General features: G+C 32.4%; 1 protein-coding gene and 1 pseudogene across 2 annotated transcripts; both read left to right on the top strand.

Annotated features, from left to right (window-relative positions):
- Nucleotides 1-524: 524 nt before the first annotated feature.
- Nucleotides 525-1,239, top strand: LOC148785136 (uncharacterized). The gene is made up of 2 exons (XM_088875232.1): nt 525-528; nt 614-1,239. Exons 1-2 carry the CDS (start codon nt 525-527, stop codon nt 1,237-1,239), a joined length of 630 nt encoding a protein of 209 aa, XP_088731358.1.
- Nucleotides 1,240-4,388: 3,149 nt separating this feature from the next.
- On the top strand, nt 4,389-10,072 carry LOC105174430 (65-kDa microtubule-associated protein 6-like; annotated as a pseudogene). The gene is made up of 9 exons (XR_016062725.1): nt 4,389-4,421; nt 4,913-5,128; nt 5,200-5,357; nt 5,442-5,601; nt 5,709-5,854; nt 6,015-6,102; nt 6,186-6,253; nt 6,344-6,418; nt 9,711-10,072. The product of XR_016062725.1 is annotated as a 65-kDa microtubule-associated protein 6-like (transcript).
- Nucleotides 10,073-14,908: the final 4,836 nt, after the last annotated feature.

Below are 14,908 nucleotides of genomic sequence, written 5' to 3'. Positions count from 1 at the left end.
TTGCTTTCTCCACATAATCCTCTGTATACATTCTCACACAATTTCCATGGAGAAAAAAACCTGCTACTTTACAAGATCAACCGCTCCCATCTTTTGAAAATCGCAGTGTAATTATTTCTTGGGCCGCTTTTCTTTGTTTTAAGTTCGTTTTTCTAATCTTGCACCCTTTTCTTTATGTATTCTTTTACTAAGAATTGTTGAATGCAAGAATTCAATTAGTCCTAGAGGAGAAATTTGATAATATTTGAAGAATTCTCAGCTCAAACTCAGCTACAGAGAGCTGCAGCAGTAACAGTTGCAGAGACGTCGAAGAGTAGTTATGTTTAGTTGAAGTTGCTACTCATTGCAGTAGCACTAACGCTTTTATTAGTGGGGGTTTCAGTTTTATTAGCTTACTCGCATTTGTTTTGAGATAAAGTTGCTGTAATAATTAGTGCGTTTTCTTTAGTAAATTAGCACCTTTACATAGCCAATTTTAGTTAGTTGCTTTTGACCAATGGGTAAGATTCAGAAGACTATGAACAATGGGTAAGAAATGACTATATGGTCACTTCTTAGATACTTAACTCTACATCCAAGGATATTGTTGAGAGGTTTTTATACATCAATTCAGTTAGGGAATTGTGGGTTGAACTAGAAAATCATCTTGGTGAAAGTAACGGGCACTTGATATATCAAATACAGAAAGAAATAGCATCTATTTCACAAGGGAACTTGACTGCTTCTGCATATTATGCTAAACTGAAAAGGTTATGGGATGAACTCAATTGTCTTACACCTGTGCCTCAGTGTGAATGTAAGGCGTCTAAGGCCTTGGCTGAAGTGAATTTTTCCAATCAATTAATGCAATTTTTGATGGGGTTACATGATAGTTATGATCACGTTAGGAATCAAATCTTGCTCATGGAACCCTTACCAAATGTTAACAAGGATTACTCTACGACTTTAAGGGTTGAGAAGCAAGAGAAGTTAATTATGAGATTGTTAGCACAACACAAACCATGGTCATGCAAGTTAAAGAAAGTAGGAGGACTTTTAATCAAAGATTCACACAAAGAAAGAAGACACAGTCTGAAAAGCAACAATATGTATTGTGATGAATGTGGAAAAACAGGACACCTTAAGAGCAATTGCTTTGAGATTCATGGTTATCCGGATTGGTACAAAGCGTTAATGGAAAAAAGGAAAGGAATAACCAACAGTAATCAAGTCTTAAGTGCTGAAGAAAATTATCAGTGATTAGATTGCAAATCAGCATGAGATTAGATTGCACAATTTATCTTTTTTTTTTTTTTAAAAAGATTGTAACAGAACAAGAAATAGCAAGGTATAATTACTTGGAATATTGACTTGACAATTTTATTTTAATTACAACGAGCTTTATTAATGTAGCACCCCTTCGCTACAAGGGCAATATCTACCCTAAACGTCATACTTATAGTAGTCCCTATGTTCATATATATAAATTCGCACATAATCATCTAATTAAATTGCATACGAAATTCCAACATCATAACGACACAATCAACCCAAAACATCATATATGCATATCAAACACTACAAATAGTCCATCATAGGTAATCTCCATGCTTATGTTCTCCCTATACCATCAAAATGTGATTTGTACTCTAACTGACAAAAAGGAGAAAACAGCATACTGGCCCAACCTGCCTGAGTATAGCGCGTAGACCTATTCTTCAATAGTCAAACACCTCAAAGTCTACTCGTGAAAGAAAATGTCAGCAGAGGGATAAGCCTGCCACTCAATAAGTAAATAATTAAGTGTTTTCTTTCTATTTTTTTTCTTTTTTAAAGAAAAGATATTTTTGTGAAGTGGCTACTGATCATTTATATGATGCTCGTCCTTTTTCAGGTTTCAGGATGTTAAAGAAAAATCAAACTGTTTTTCTATCAAGAAGTTACTTATCATCACTACATAGCTTTGGTTGGATGTTGGCACTGTAGAGATTTAACGTGCATTTTGATTGTTGTTTGACAACACTTACCTCTGTGTTGATCGATAATAAGCTTAAATGACATAGAACAATGGGCTACTGGCTTTGAAATTATTTTTGGTTAATTCGTCGTGTTGAGTTTTTTTTAATGGGCATGCTTTGAAATTTTTTATTATTATATACATTTAAATATTGTATAAATTTACAATAATTATGTTGGTCCATGTTAACATTTTATGTGTGTTATAAAGACCATTTCAATAATTATTAAATCAAATTTAATGTAACAGTTCCAAAAACAGGTCTAAATGTATTTTTTGCAATTGAACTACTATTGTAACGGTCTCTCATACCTATTACAATACAACAGCCGTTACAAATTGTAACGACTTTCGAGCAAGGCGTTACAAAGATTTCTTATTACCAAAAAAAGCAGCGATAGGAGGTGCCGTTACAACGGTCGTTATAAATTAATCTTTTTTTTACATTATTAACTTGGCCGTTTAAAAAGTTGTTACTATAAAATAATTTTTTTGAAGTGTAACTTGTAAACCATTTTTTGTAAAAATGTATAGCTAGCCCAATTATAATTAAGTGGATATGTGGATTCATTCATTTTTAATATGTTAAATTGATAAATTGTAATTGAATCAATAAACTTATGGTTGAGAGGACTAACAATAAATATAACACTCAAATTGCAGTAATTATTTGAGTTTATGTATTAATAAATTAATCGATGCTGCACGCGCTTCTCGCAAGCATTAAAATAGTCATGATATAAGATTAAGAGATTCTTTTTTTGTGAAAACAATAATCATGGCGTGTGAGTGAGAAAGACAAAAAGTTTGTTAGAGGAAAGATACATCACGCAACAGAGAAAAAATATATTATGATTGTTAATTTAATAAAAAAAAATATGGAGAAGTTTGATGTGAGAGAAATAATGGAGCATTGGGTGAGAGAAAAAAATTATAATTATAAAATTATTACAAAATATAAAATTACTATTCTGATCAAAAAATTTTAGAGAAATAAGTGAATTCAAGGATAAATTTGGCACGACAAAGGGTTTTTTTTGTTTTTTTATAATAAAGTAGATGAACAAATTTTGTAAACTCATTGAAACTTATATATTGCTGTTAAAAATGAATGCTAATTATTTCCTGGAAATAAAATTTAGTAAGAATTTAATTATAGTAGCACATGGCTAGTAGTTCACTATTTTTGTTATTTATCCAAAAAATTCTATTTTATTCTTAACCAAAAAACTTTAATATATTCATTTTACCATATTTTCCGCAATTTTTGTAATTGATCTTACTCACTCCAAAAAAATTGCATTTGAATTTCATAATTTTATTATTTGAATATATTATTTTATATTTTATAATTATTATTCAACCATTTTTCAATTGGGTAATAATTTAAATTTTCAAGCAAATGAATTAATTTTGTTATCATTATAAATTAAAGTAAAAATAATAATAATAAGTTTTTTACCGTTGGGCCCAACTGAAATTTGTACCGTAAGAGAATTTTGAACAAAACATAAAGAAATCCAGAGAGTGCAAAATCGAGAGAGTTCAAGAGAAAAGCCCCTGCTCTAATGGCGACGCGTTCTCGGGCAGCCACCTCCGCCGTTCTCGTGCTGCGACCGCCCTCAGGCCTCCATCTTTAGGTACTTCTTGATTCCACGATTTCTTATTTATGTTTAGGTACTTCTTGATTACACGGTTTCTTATTTACTCTTGAATTTTTTTCTTTTTCTTGGAGGTTTTGGCTAATTGTTTCAAGGAACTACTACATGGTTTCTCTTGAATTTCTCGGATTATTACCTAAAAGGTACTTTGCTTTTGCAAGGGTTCTTGTATAATTAGTTCAGGAAGCATGAGTTCACACAATTTTCCTATTGCATAACAAATTTGTTCAATCCGGTCTTGCTCAAGATTCATGCCATTTGTCCAGGAATTGCATTTATACATATTGCCTGCACTCACAATCTTGATTACACGGTTTCTTGTTTGTTCTTGAATTTATTTTTTTTCTTGGAAGGTTTTGGTTTTCTTTCTTTCAAGGCGGCGTTTCTACAATCAGACTTCCCCCGTGTTCTAGCGGTCAATTTCTCCTATCTCCTGTCATAATGATTATATGTTATTAACTGAAACTTAAGTGCCGCCATCCACTCTCTGTTACTCCAATTTGATCTCAACTTAAAATTTCTGGTTGGACTGTGATTAAACTTCTTAAACCAATCAGTACTTGCCCAACCGATGGGCCAACCAGAATATGATATGGTTCTTTTTTGTCTTTTTGGTTGCGGTGAATTAAATATGATATTGCTGGTGCCTTGTTGTTATATTACAAAAATGAAGGAAGTATTCTAGTGTTTTCTATTGTCGGGCTCCATTGCCTCTAGAACTTCTGGGAAAAATGAAGAAGATGGCACTTTCATTGTATCACCAGGTGACTAATTACCTTACTTTATATTTTTCAATCATTCTTAAAGCTTATCATATGTATCTAATTCATAATGTGTGAAATCTGAAAGCCAATTTACAATTGAATTGTACATTTTGCACTTGTTCTTTCAGTCATGTATGTGACGTTTTGCCAATTTCACTTGTTCTTAATGCTAATCAATGGTTACGCTAGCACTAAAACCATGTTCTATGGGCCAACTGCCATTGATTGTGGACGAAGTTGGCTCTTGGCAAATTTTTTAGATTATATATAGCTCTCGAAATGATTTTATGGTTGAAGAATTTCAGTCCTCCACCTGTGATTTTTCATGGTCATCGAGGTCTTGTTTTCTATGTACTTGATTATATAGACTTGTTTGCTAGCCTTCTCTCTTATTGATGACCTAATGCTTCTAGGTCTTATATGAATATTTGGTGATTGTGTTCTTTTTTTAAACTGGTGGCAAGTGTGCAGGCCGTGGATTTGGTTTGTAGTCTGAAATCCTCCAAAAAGGTTTGGATTATGTGAATGAAGTGCATACTTTGACCAGTGTCCTAAGCTTGGATTTTGGCAAAACAGTGAGTGATGTCCATCCAAGCTTGCATGGATCATGCATGGAACTTGTGACAAATATCAGTAAAAGCATATTAGAGGGGCTTGATCAGGCTATCCTGGGGTTGAAAACAGAAAGAAAATTTCGTCTACAAAAGGTATTGTGCATCTCGATAATCTTATGTTTATTTTTCATTTACTTGTTCATTGAAAACTATGGCGGTTGCAGCTTAAAGATGTAGCTGGATCCCTATTTGAACTATGGAACTTGATGGATACACCAAAAGGAAGACAAGGTCTGCTTCTTGAGAATTACTTCTGTTCTTGGTTCCTCGGAATCAGAAATTGTGCAACCAAGACGCTCTTTCATTAGAGGTGATTGAACGGGTACAGCGGCAACATAAAATCCCTAACTGTACTGCTCCCTTCCCATATGAGTAGTTGACCAATCTGTAGTGTTAACTCCGACAGGTATCAGCAGAGGTCGAGAGGCTCACAAAAATGAAAGCAAGCAGGTTGAAGGAAGTTGTTATGAAGAAGAGGTGAGAGTTAGAGATTATATGCCGTAGAACTCATATTCAACCTGATCCAAGCACCGCTGCTGATAAAACCAATGCTTTGATAGACTCTGGTAACTAATCTCGACTACAAGAGATGTACTTTTGTGTACGGGTGTCCCCATCTCGTGTCTTGTTGATTCTTAGTCAAGTTAGATGCTGGGAACTTGATTCTCTGCAGGTTTGGTGGATCCATGTGAGATTAATGTTGAAGCGCAAATATGTAAAGCCAAAGATGAAGCTTTGAGCCGTAAAGACATAATCGATAAGATAGACAGGTGGCTTTCTGCCTGTGATGAGGAAAAGTGGCTTGAAGATTATAATCAAGTAAGCCAAAAATGACAATGATTTAATCATTATTTCCTTATGGGAACGTTAGTTATTTAAAGATCAGTGATTCGTAAGGAAGAGTTGTAATTTCTCCATATTCAGGTACAAGAGTTTCCATTTCTAGCATTTTCTAACGTCTCTTATTTTTGAATGTCAGGATGATAACCGTTATAGTGCTGGAAGGGGCGCACACATAAATCTAAAGCGTGCAGAGCGAGCCAGAATTATGGTTAATAAGATTCCAGGTAGGCCTCAGGGCTGTTGGTGTCTTTCCTTGCATTAGGTGAGATTGTATTTGTGGAGGTAGGTAACAAGCTGCGCTTTTCAGTTATGGTTGACAATCTAATTAGCAAGACGCTAGCATGGGAGGATGAGAAACAGAAACTATTTCTTGGGGTGAGCTATTAAAAGTTTTTCCCAGTTTTAAAACACTTTACTAATGGTTAAGAGAAATTGGCTAATAGAATTCTGAATTTTTACAAGCAGGCGCGGTTGATATCGATACTGGAGGATTACAAACATGCTAGACAACATAAGGAAGAGGAGAAGAAGCGAGCTCGGGTACTAATTCTATTTGTCTTCGGAAATTCTTATTACGTGGTTTCTTCAAAGAAGCATAAAAGTAAAAACAAAATTAAAGTTTGGTTGGTAGGCTAAAATAAGCATGGTGGATAATGGTGAAGTGAAGGTTTCTAACGCATATGTTTGTAGGCATTTATTAATAAGGATAATTAGACTGATACAAGAATAGTCAAAACATGCAAACTACCTCTACTATCAGTAATTACATTGACTTACTCTAGAACCATCATTTATCTAATCTTGAAGAAGAATTTTTATTGGTAGTATTGGAGAAATTACCTTATGAATGTGCTTAATTTGTTTGATTGGTGTATTAGATAGAAAATCTGTTCGCCTAACATTGAACTTAAGTAATATTATTTCATTCTCTTGACTTAAGAGCTTTAATTTCATTAATGGATTTTTCTCTCTATCAAGATGGCTATTGTCATGTGAAGCTTGGCTGCTGTTTTTTACGTTCTTTCCGTTCCAAATTAATCAACATATGTGTCACTTTCTGAGCCATAAGTAAGTTTTTATTTCCTACTATTATCCTTGTTAACATCAATTTCAGCCTATCTCCTAACTTTATATGTGTGTGTATATATATTGGACTCTAAGGGCCATCTGTATGTTGTCTTTCGGTTTGAGTTTAAAATTCTGGCCGAATTGATGGGCCAACAGAGCATGCTTTTTTAAGTGCATCTAGACAGGTTTCTTGGTCGTAAAGCACTTTTGCCATGTTTATGCCTTTCGACTGGAGAATACTATGAGCAATGATCTCAGTCACAGGCGGGCACTGTGGCACCCAATAATTTTCATATCTCAGTTTCTTTACAATTCTGTCTTAATGCATACTATATGATATGAAGGCAATATCTGTTCTTTTTTTTTTTTTTTTTTTTTGGCGAGTCATAACACATATAGCATGCAATTACAGAAGGCTATCAACTTTCATGAGAAATCGTTTTTCGGTACTATGTGTAACATGCATTTATTCGATTGTATAAGTGAAGCATGTGAGTGAGTATAGGTGATCTACACTCGTTTATTAGAAGGCTGAGGGTTGGAGTCTAAATTTGGTTTGTCAATTTTGTGCGAACTAAAGTAATCTCATATTCTTAAGAATTGTGTGGAATCAAAAGGATTGAGTAGGAAATTTAAATTCTAAACTGAATCACACATGGGCTACAACAAGTATGTATTTTGACAATATTTAGAGCTTAATGGTGGCTGGTGTGGCTATATTTTTCTCTTTCTATTTTTCTAACTGAAAAGTAAGTCTATGTTTTCTATTCATTCTTCTCTGTCAATTCTTTTGCCATATTTGAAAGTCAAGATAAAGGTGAAACCATTGCTTTTATACTTTGTAAACTTCAAAACCTAAAGCTCTGTCTGGTTTCTGTGAAAAGTTCAACGTTATCATCGTTGTAATTTGGAAGAGATAGGAATTGCAATTTTTGGGGCAAATTAGAGTATGAGGATGCAAGTATAGAGTTGAGTGTTAAATTGAAGAACGAACCTCCATTTGTTTTTGTAAATTTATCTTGGTTTGTTCGTTGTGTTGGGTTTTGTTCATGGGTTTGCATTGGAATTTTTTGATGTCATTTATTTATCATTTTGTATAATTATACACAAGTATCATGTTTATTCATGCCATTGACATCTACGACTTTGCAGGTATTTCACATAAAATTTTGTTGGAAAATCTTTATTGTTCAATCATGTACTGTTTTATTTGTGAACTTTGATAATGGAGCACTATATAAAAATATAGGATGGTCGTCTACATGCCAATTTTAATCTTTTCCCACCTAGATTTGGTAATTGGTACTTCTTTGTCAATATATATAATTTGCAAAATTTTGAAATGATTTTAAAGAACATGGAGTTTTGGTAACTATAATAGTCTCATGCATGAGAAATCATATGATTTGCATTTGAGGAATTAACTATAGTTTATATTTCACAAATTTGTTTTGTCTTATGAAATGCTTTTGTTTTCTAAAATAGTGAATTTACTACAAGCTTTTTACTTGCATATGCATGAATTTTGTCCAATTGCTAGTATTTGAAAAAATGTTCTTCCACCATCAACTCTTTTGTTTTCAAATCAGCATGAGATTAGATTGCACAATTTATTTATTTTTTTTTAAAAAAATCTCTATATATCTGTATCTCTAAATATATAAGTAATGAAGTATAAAATCTATGTGATAATTCTTTTTCTCTAAGTGCATAATATGAAATGTGTCGATTTTCAAAACCATATTTTATTTTTGTTGTAATGAAACTAAATATGAATTGCTTTTTATAATCATAAAAAGTACTTCAAAATCATTCAGTTGATTAAATGGCTAAAATGTCACATTTTTATTAATTGTCTTATAAGTTTTTGAAGACGCTAATTAACAAGAGACATTATTAACTATGTTAACATCTGCCAGTATAAATATACACCTATTTGAAAAATAAATTAATTAAATTGGCATGTAGACGACCGTTCGATATTTTAGTATATGTTGTTTTATTATTGATGTTTACAAGTAAAATAAGTTGTGGTTTGTACAATAGCGATTTTCTAGCAAACTTTGTTGTGGGGCACTTGCAAACTTATCTGTCAATAACATGAATAAATATGGTGTGGTGTAAAATTTGTACAAAATTTCAAATGTATGACAACAAAAAAATTCTGAAAAAGCAAATCTTGGAACAGAACTTAACACAAGAATAATTGAGAATAAATTTGCAACATCAATGGAGAATTGTTCTCCAATTTAGGCTTCAACTCTCCAACTTGCATCCGCAGTATTCTCTAAGGCCTCAAAAGATTGTATTCCCACTCTTTCTAGATTATAATAGTGAGAACGTAGAGCTTTAATAATAGAAATCGGGGGACTTTGGTTTATAAAGTTTACAAAGGGAAAATGCAATGGCATCAAACTTTACTTGATTTTCAGATATGAGAAAAAAATTGACATAGAGGAAACAAATAGGAGCATGGACTTATATTCAGTAAGAAAAGTGAGAGAGAAATGTGTAGTTACATAGGTTATCATTTGGTTTTAAATGTTGTCAAGGTGCATCCTTTGAGCCAGCCAATGTGTGTTTAGTTTAGAATTTAAATTTCTTACAACAATCTTTTGAACGCCCACACAGCTCTTAGGAACATGAGGTTATTAAAGTAAGCACATACCAAACCAAATAAAGACTCTAAACGCCTCAGCCTTCATGGACGAGTATGTAGAGAGATTGCATGTTTTTCTCATTCTTTTCTTTTTGATTTCTACAGGCTGACACTAGATCGAAAGGTTGCGATTGGAAGTCGACATACTTGAGGGAAATGGCTTGCCGTATAACACCTAACGCTATTGAAGACGATCTCAAGTTCTCAATACAAGAGCTTTTCCTGATTGTACGCAATGGCATACGATGAACACTATGAGCAAATGGACTAAAATTACTGCATGATAGCTCAAAGATGTAGCACCCCAAGAGCTTTTTCATCGTTACTTCTCCGTTGAGTTTTGAGTTACAATCGGAAGCGTGCAATGGATAGCTCAAGCTATTCCAATGGTCAGCGCAACGATGTAAAATTCTATTGCATTAATACATGTAGATCGATTATTGAGCAAGAAGTTTCATATTTATACATCATCCTGTGCAAAATATTTTTACACAACAAGAATAACAAATTAGAGTCGGAAGTAGTCTCGATCCGACTCGAAAACACCTTATGGAAAAAAAAAAAAAAAAGAATTGGATGGCTCAAGTTTGTAATTATATTAATTAGAAGTAATTTTTCAACAACTAACAAATAATCTCAAATTTTGAAATCTTAACTTTATTATTTGAGCATTACCTGGTTAGGTATCGTTGTTTTTGTTGAACTCCCTCAATATACGAATATGACTAACATCATTTAAAATTACTGATAGCTTTAATTTTTTTTTTCTCATTTATGCACTCTTAAACTAATATGGTTCAGACGATATGAAAAAATTAATTTATACGTTAATTATCTTATGACGTCTTGATGATCTAAACGGGTAGTGAGAGAAAAGGAGAGAATATATAATAGGGATTGTATGTGACAGAGAGGTACAGAGCGTCACTAGTCTCCTCAATTATTCACTCCTTTGCTTTCTCCACATAATCCTCTGTATACATTCTCACACAATTTCCATGGAGAAAAAAACCTGCTACTTCACAAGATCAACCGCTCCCATCTTTTGAAAATCGCAGTGTAATTATTTCTTGGGCCGCTTTTCTTTGTTTTAAGTTCGTTTTTCTAATCTTGCACCCTTTTCTTTATGTATTCTTTTACTAAGAATTGTTGAATGCAAGAATTCAATTAGTCCTAGAGGACAAATTTGATAATATTTGAAGAATTCTCAGCTCAAACTCAGCTACAGAGAGCTACAGCAGTAACAGTTGCAGAGACGTTGAAGAGTAGTTATGCTTAGTTGAAGTTGCTACTCATTGCAGTAGCACTAACGCTTTTATTAGTGGGGGTTTCAGTTTTATTAGCTTACTCGCATTTGTTTTGAGATAAAGTTGCTGTAATAATTAGTGCGTTTTCTTTAGTAAATTAGCACCTTTACATAGCTGATTTTAGTTAGTTGCTTTTGACCAATGGGTAAGATTCAGAAGACTATGAACAATGGGTAAGAAATGACTATATGGTCACTTCTTAGATACTTAACTCTACATCTAAGATATTGTTGAGAGTTTTTTATACATCAATTCAGCTAGCGAATTGTGGGTTGAGCGAGAAAATCATCTTGGTGAAAGTAACGGGCACTTGATATATCAAATACAGAAAGAAATAGCATCTATTTCACAAGGGAACTTGACTGCTTCTGCATATTATGCTAAACTGAAAAGGTTATGGGATGAACTCAATTGTCTTACACCTGTGCCTCAGTGTGAATGTAAGGCGTCTAAGGCCTTGGCTGAAGTGAATTTTTCCAATCAGTTAATGCAATTTTTGATGGGGTTACATGATAGTTATGATCACGTTAGGAATCAAATCTTGCTCATGGAACCCTTACCAAATGTTAACAAGGATTACTCTACGACTTTAAGGGTTGAGAAGCAAAGAGAAGTTAATTATGAGATTGTTAGCACAACACAAACCATGGTCATGCAAGTTAAAGAAAGTAGGAGGACTTTTAATCAAAGATTCACACAAAGAAAGAAGACACAGTCTGAAAAGCAACAATATGTATTGTGATGAATGTGGAAAAACAGGACACCTTAAGAGCAATTGCTTTGAGATTCATGGTTATCTGGATTGGTACAAAGCGTTAATGGAAAAAAGGAAAGGAATAACCAACAGTAATCAAGTCTTAAGTGCTGGAGAAAATGATCAGTGATTAGATTGCAAATCAGCATGAGATTAGATTGCACAATTTATCTTTTTTTAAAAAAAAAATTGTAATAGAACAAGACATAGCAAGGTATAATTACTTGGAATATTGACTTGACAATTTTATTTTAATTAAAACGAGCTTTATCAATGTAGCACCCCCTTCGCTACAAGGGCAATATCTCCCTATGTTCATATATATAAATTCGCACATAATCATCTAATTAAATTGCATACGAAATCGCAACATCATAACGACACAATCAACCCAAAACATCATATATGCATATCAAACACTACAAATAGTCCATCATAGGTAATCTCCATGTTTATGTTCTCCCTATACCATCAAAATATGATTTGTACTCTAACTGACAAAAAGGAGAAAACAGCATACTGGCCCGACCTGCCTGAGTATAGCGCGTAGACCTATTCTTCAATAGTCAAACACCTCAAAGTCTACTGCTGAAAGAAAATGTCAGCAGAGGGATGAGCCTGCCACTCAGTAAGTAAATAACCAGTCTTATCTTTATATGTATACCAAACACAGCCAAGATAAGATAAGTAAGCAACATGCATGGAATTCAGTCAATTTAATTCTAACATAATCGACTTCATCGCACCACATAGCCAATTCGCAATAAAACAACCAGTTAAACTCTTTTTTTTTTTCCTCTAGTTTGCTTACAAGAAGGTGATATCGTGTTTTTTCTATCAACTCAATCTCACCGTTATTTAAATTTAAGTGAATCCCCTTGACAGCCGGCTCATCAATCTCATTTCGCACATAGCACTTTTATTGATTAATTCGTCGTGTTGGGTTTTTCTCATGAGCCTGCTTTGAAATTTTTTGTTGTTATACATTTAAAATAATTGTATGAATCTACAGAAATCATGTTGGTCCATGTTAACATCTTATATTTGCAGATGTATCATAGAAGAATATCTAAAAATCTATATTATCCAACTATGAGTTATTTTATTTGTGCACTTTGGAAAATTAAATACTATGCTAAGCGTAGAGCGGTTGTCTAGATGCCAATTAAATTTGCTTTTCTTTGTGAATTTTGTGAATATTATTACATAATTTCAAGATTTGATAAATGTATTTTAATGAACAAAAAGTTTGGTAACTCAAATAATACTAGATATGAGAAATTTTTTGTAGTTTTTATGAGGAATTAACTATAGTGTATTTTAAAAAAAATTGTTGTTTTTTTTTTTTTCTTTTGCTAAGATTTGTTTTCTCTTGTCAAGTGTTTTCTGTTATCAACGTATGTTTTTAAAATCAGCATCAATTGTACTAATTTCTCTAAGATAAATTTACAAAGTCTGAATATTTTGTGTAGTTTAACAAGTATATAAATTTACTGGTTTGTGGATAAGTGCATAAAAAAAGTCACGTACTTTTATTTTAAGAGAAAATTATTAATTGATTTTTATTGACATTTTTTAAAAGCAGTTTTTGTATTTTTTTTGGAACACTTTGAAGTTTGAAGTGCATTCGGTTTATTACTTTTGAACAAATCGATAATTTTTTCTTTAAACTTCCAAAAAAGTGTATAATTAACTTTTTTTACAATGCTCGACTTTAGCCACTAAATCATAATAATGTGTGATTCTAATAATATATTTTCGATCTTAATGTGTTTCCTTTAAAGGCATATCTATTTGCTAAATATATTAGGTCCAAGTAACCAAAAAATTAGAGCTTTTAATAGTTGAATAATGCAACTTAAACCTCCAAACTTAATTTTATCTCAATATTTCAATTGATATTAATAAATAAATAAATAGAGGAGAAGTAAAGAATTAAGAGTGGAAATATGTAGATGTGTATGCGTGGGTCAGTTTTTTATTCTATGTGGACTGCAATACGTAGGTCTGTATGCACTTCACAGGCTTTCAAGTCAGTGGGCCGTACATCATATTCCGCACGAGATCAGTAGCCCTGGATCAGGTATTATTCATCAGCGTTCATCGTCGCCTAGTCTTCAACCATGGCCTGCAACTTAATTTATAAAGCCCATATTTTACATACCTATTTTAAGATATGTGTGAATAGGATAAATTTTTTTTTTTTTTTCTCCATAACTCAAATTATTGAACTTTTCCTTTAGAACCATTTTTTCCTGTTCCTTATATACTATATATTAGTAATTTGTGGCACACTCTATGAGTATATAAATTTTGTAACACTATTTAATATAAAATATTTATAAAATACTTATTATTTAGTAAAGTATATACAATATAATAAATGAATATTAAATTTATAAAAAAAAATGCATGATTATTAAAAAATAGTGAGGGAATAAGAAATTAAATTAATGAAAAAATATAAATTAAATAAAAAACAGATAAAAATTAAATAGTAGTTATTTTGATTGATGCAAATATATATATATTTATAATTTTATAGTGGCAAAGACTTCCAAGTTGCATTGCAGCAAACCTCTAACAATAGCCATTTCCCGATATTTTTGGGGTTTTAGTCCCTTTTTTTCCTCCCATTTACTAACTTTTATATTTCCCCAACAATATTTTTCAAAATAGTTACTTATTTTTAATTAACAATGTTTTTTTGTCTCTTCCATATATATTTTTTATTTTTTATCAGAATTATTTTTCTTACAATATATTATTCTATTAAACAATATTTAATTATTATAATTATTTTATACATATATATATATGCATATTTAAAATAATAGAATTGGAATAAAAATAATAATAGTCCAAAGCCCTAAGTTTGCTGGCCCAGTGGCTGCTAGTGCAGTAGTGGTAGGAGACAAGACTTTACTGCATATGCATTATTGATTTACCCGACCCCTAAAATTAAATGTCCGCTGCATTTATGATCAAAGCTATTCTACATTTATTTTTGCCCGCACTTGTACTCCTCCTACAATTTCATTATTTTCGCAATTGAAATTAAAGACTTTAATAAGTGTTACTATAAAACACGGTAGAATGGAGAGAGAAGGAAGAGAAGAGGTAAAATTGCGGTTATCATCCGATACGCTTGTAAGTTTGGTCCTACGGAATTAACAAATTGACCCAAAAGGCAAACGGCCGTTAGGCCACTGCCTAAGTGGTTTTCATAAAAGGGAAGAAAC

This window comes from Sesamum indicum, linkage group LG11 (genome assembly GCF_026168435.1).
Source record: "Sesamum indicum cultivar Baizhima isolate 11 linkage group LG11, ASM2616843v1, whole genome shotgun sequence".
Lineage (NCBI taxonomy): Eukaryota > Viridiplantae > Streptophyta > Magnoliopsida > Lamiales > Pedaliaceae > Sesamum > Sesamum indicum.
This window is presented reverse-complemented; position numbering and strand designations above follow the sequence as displayed.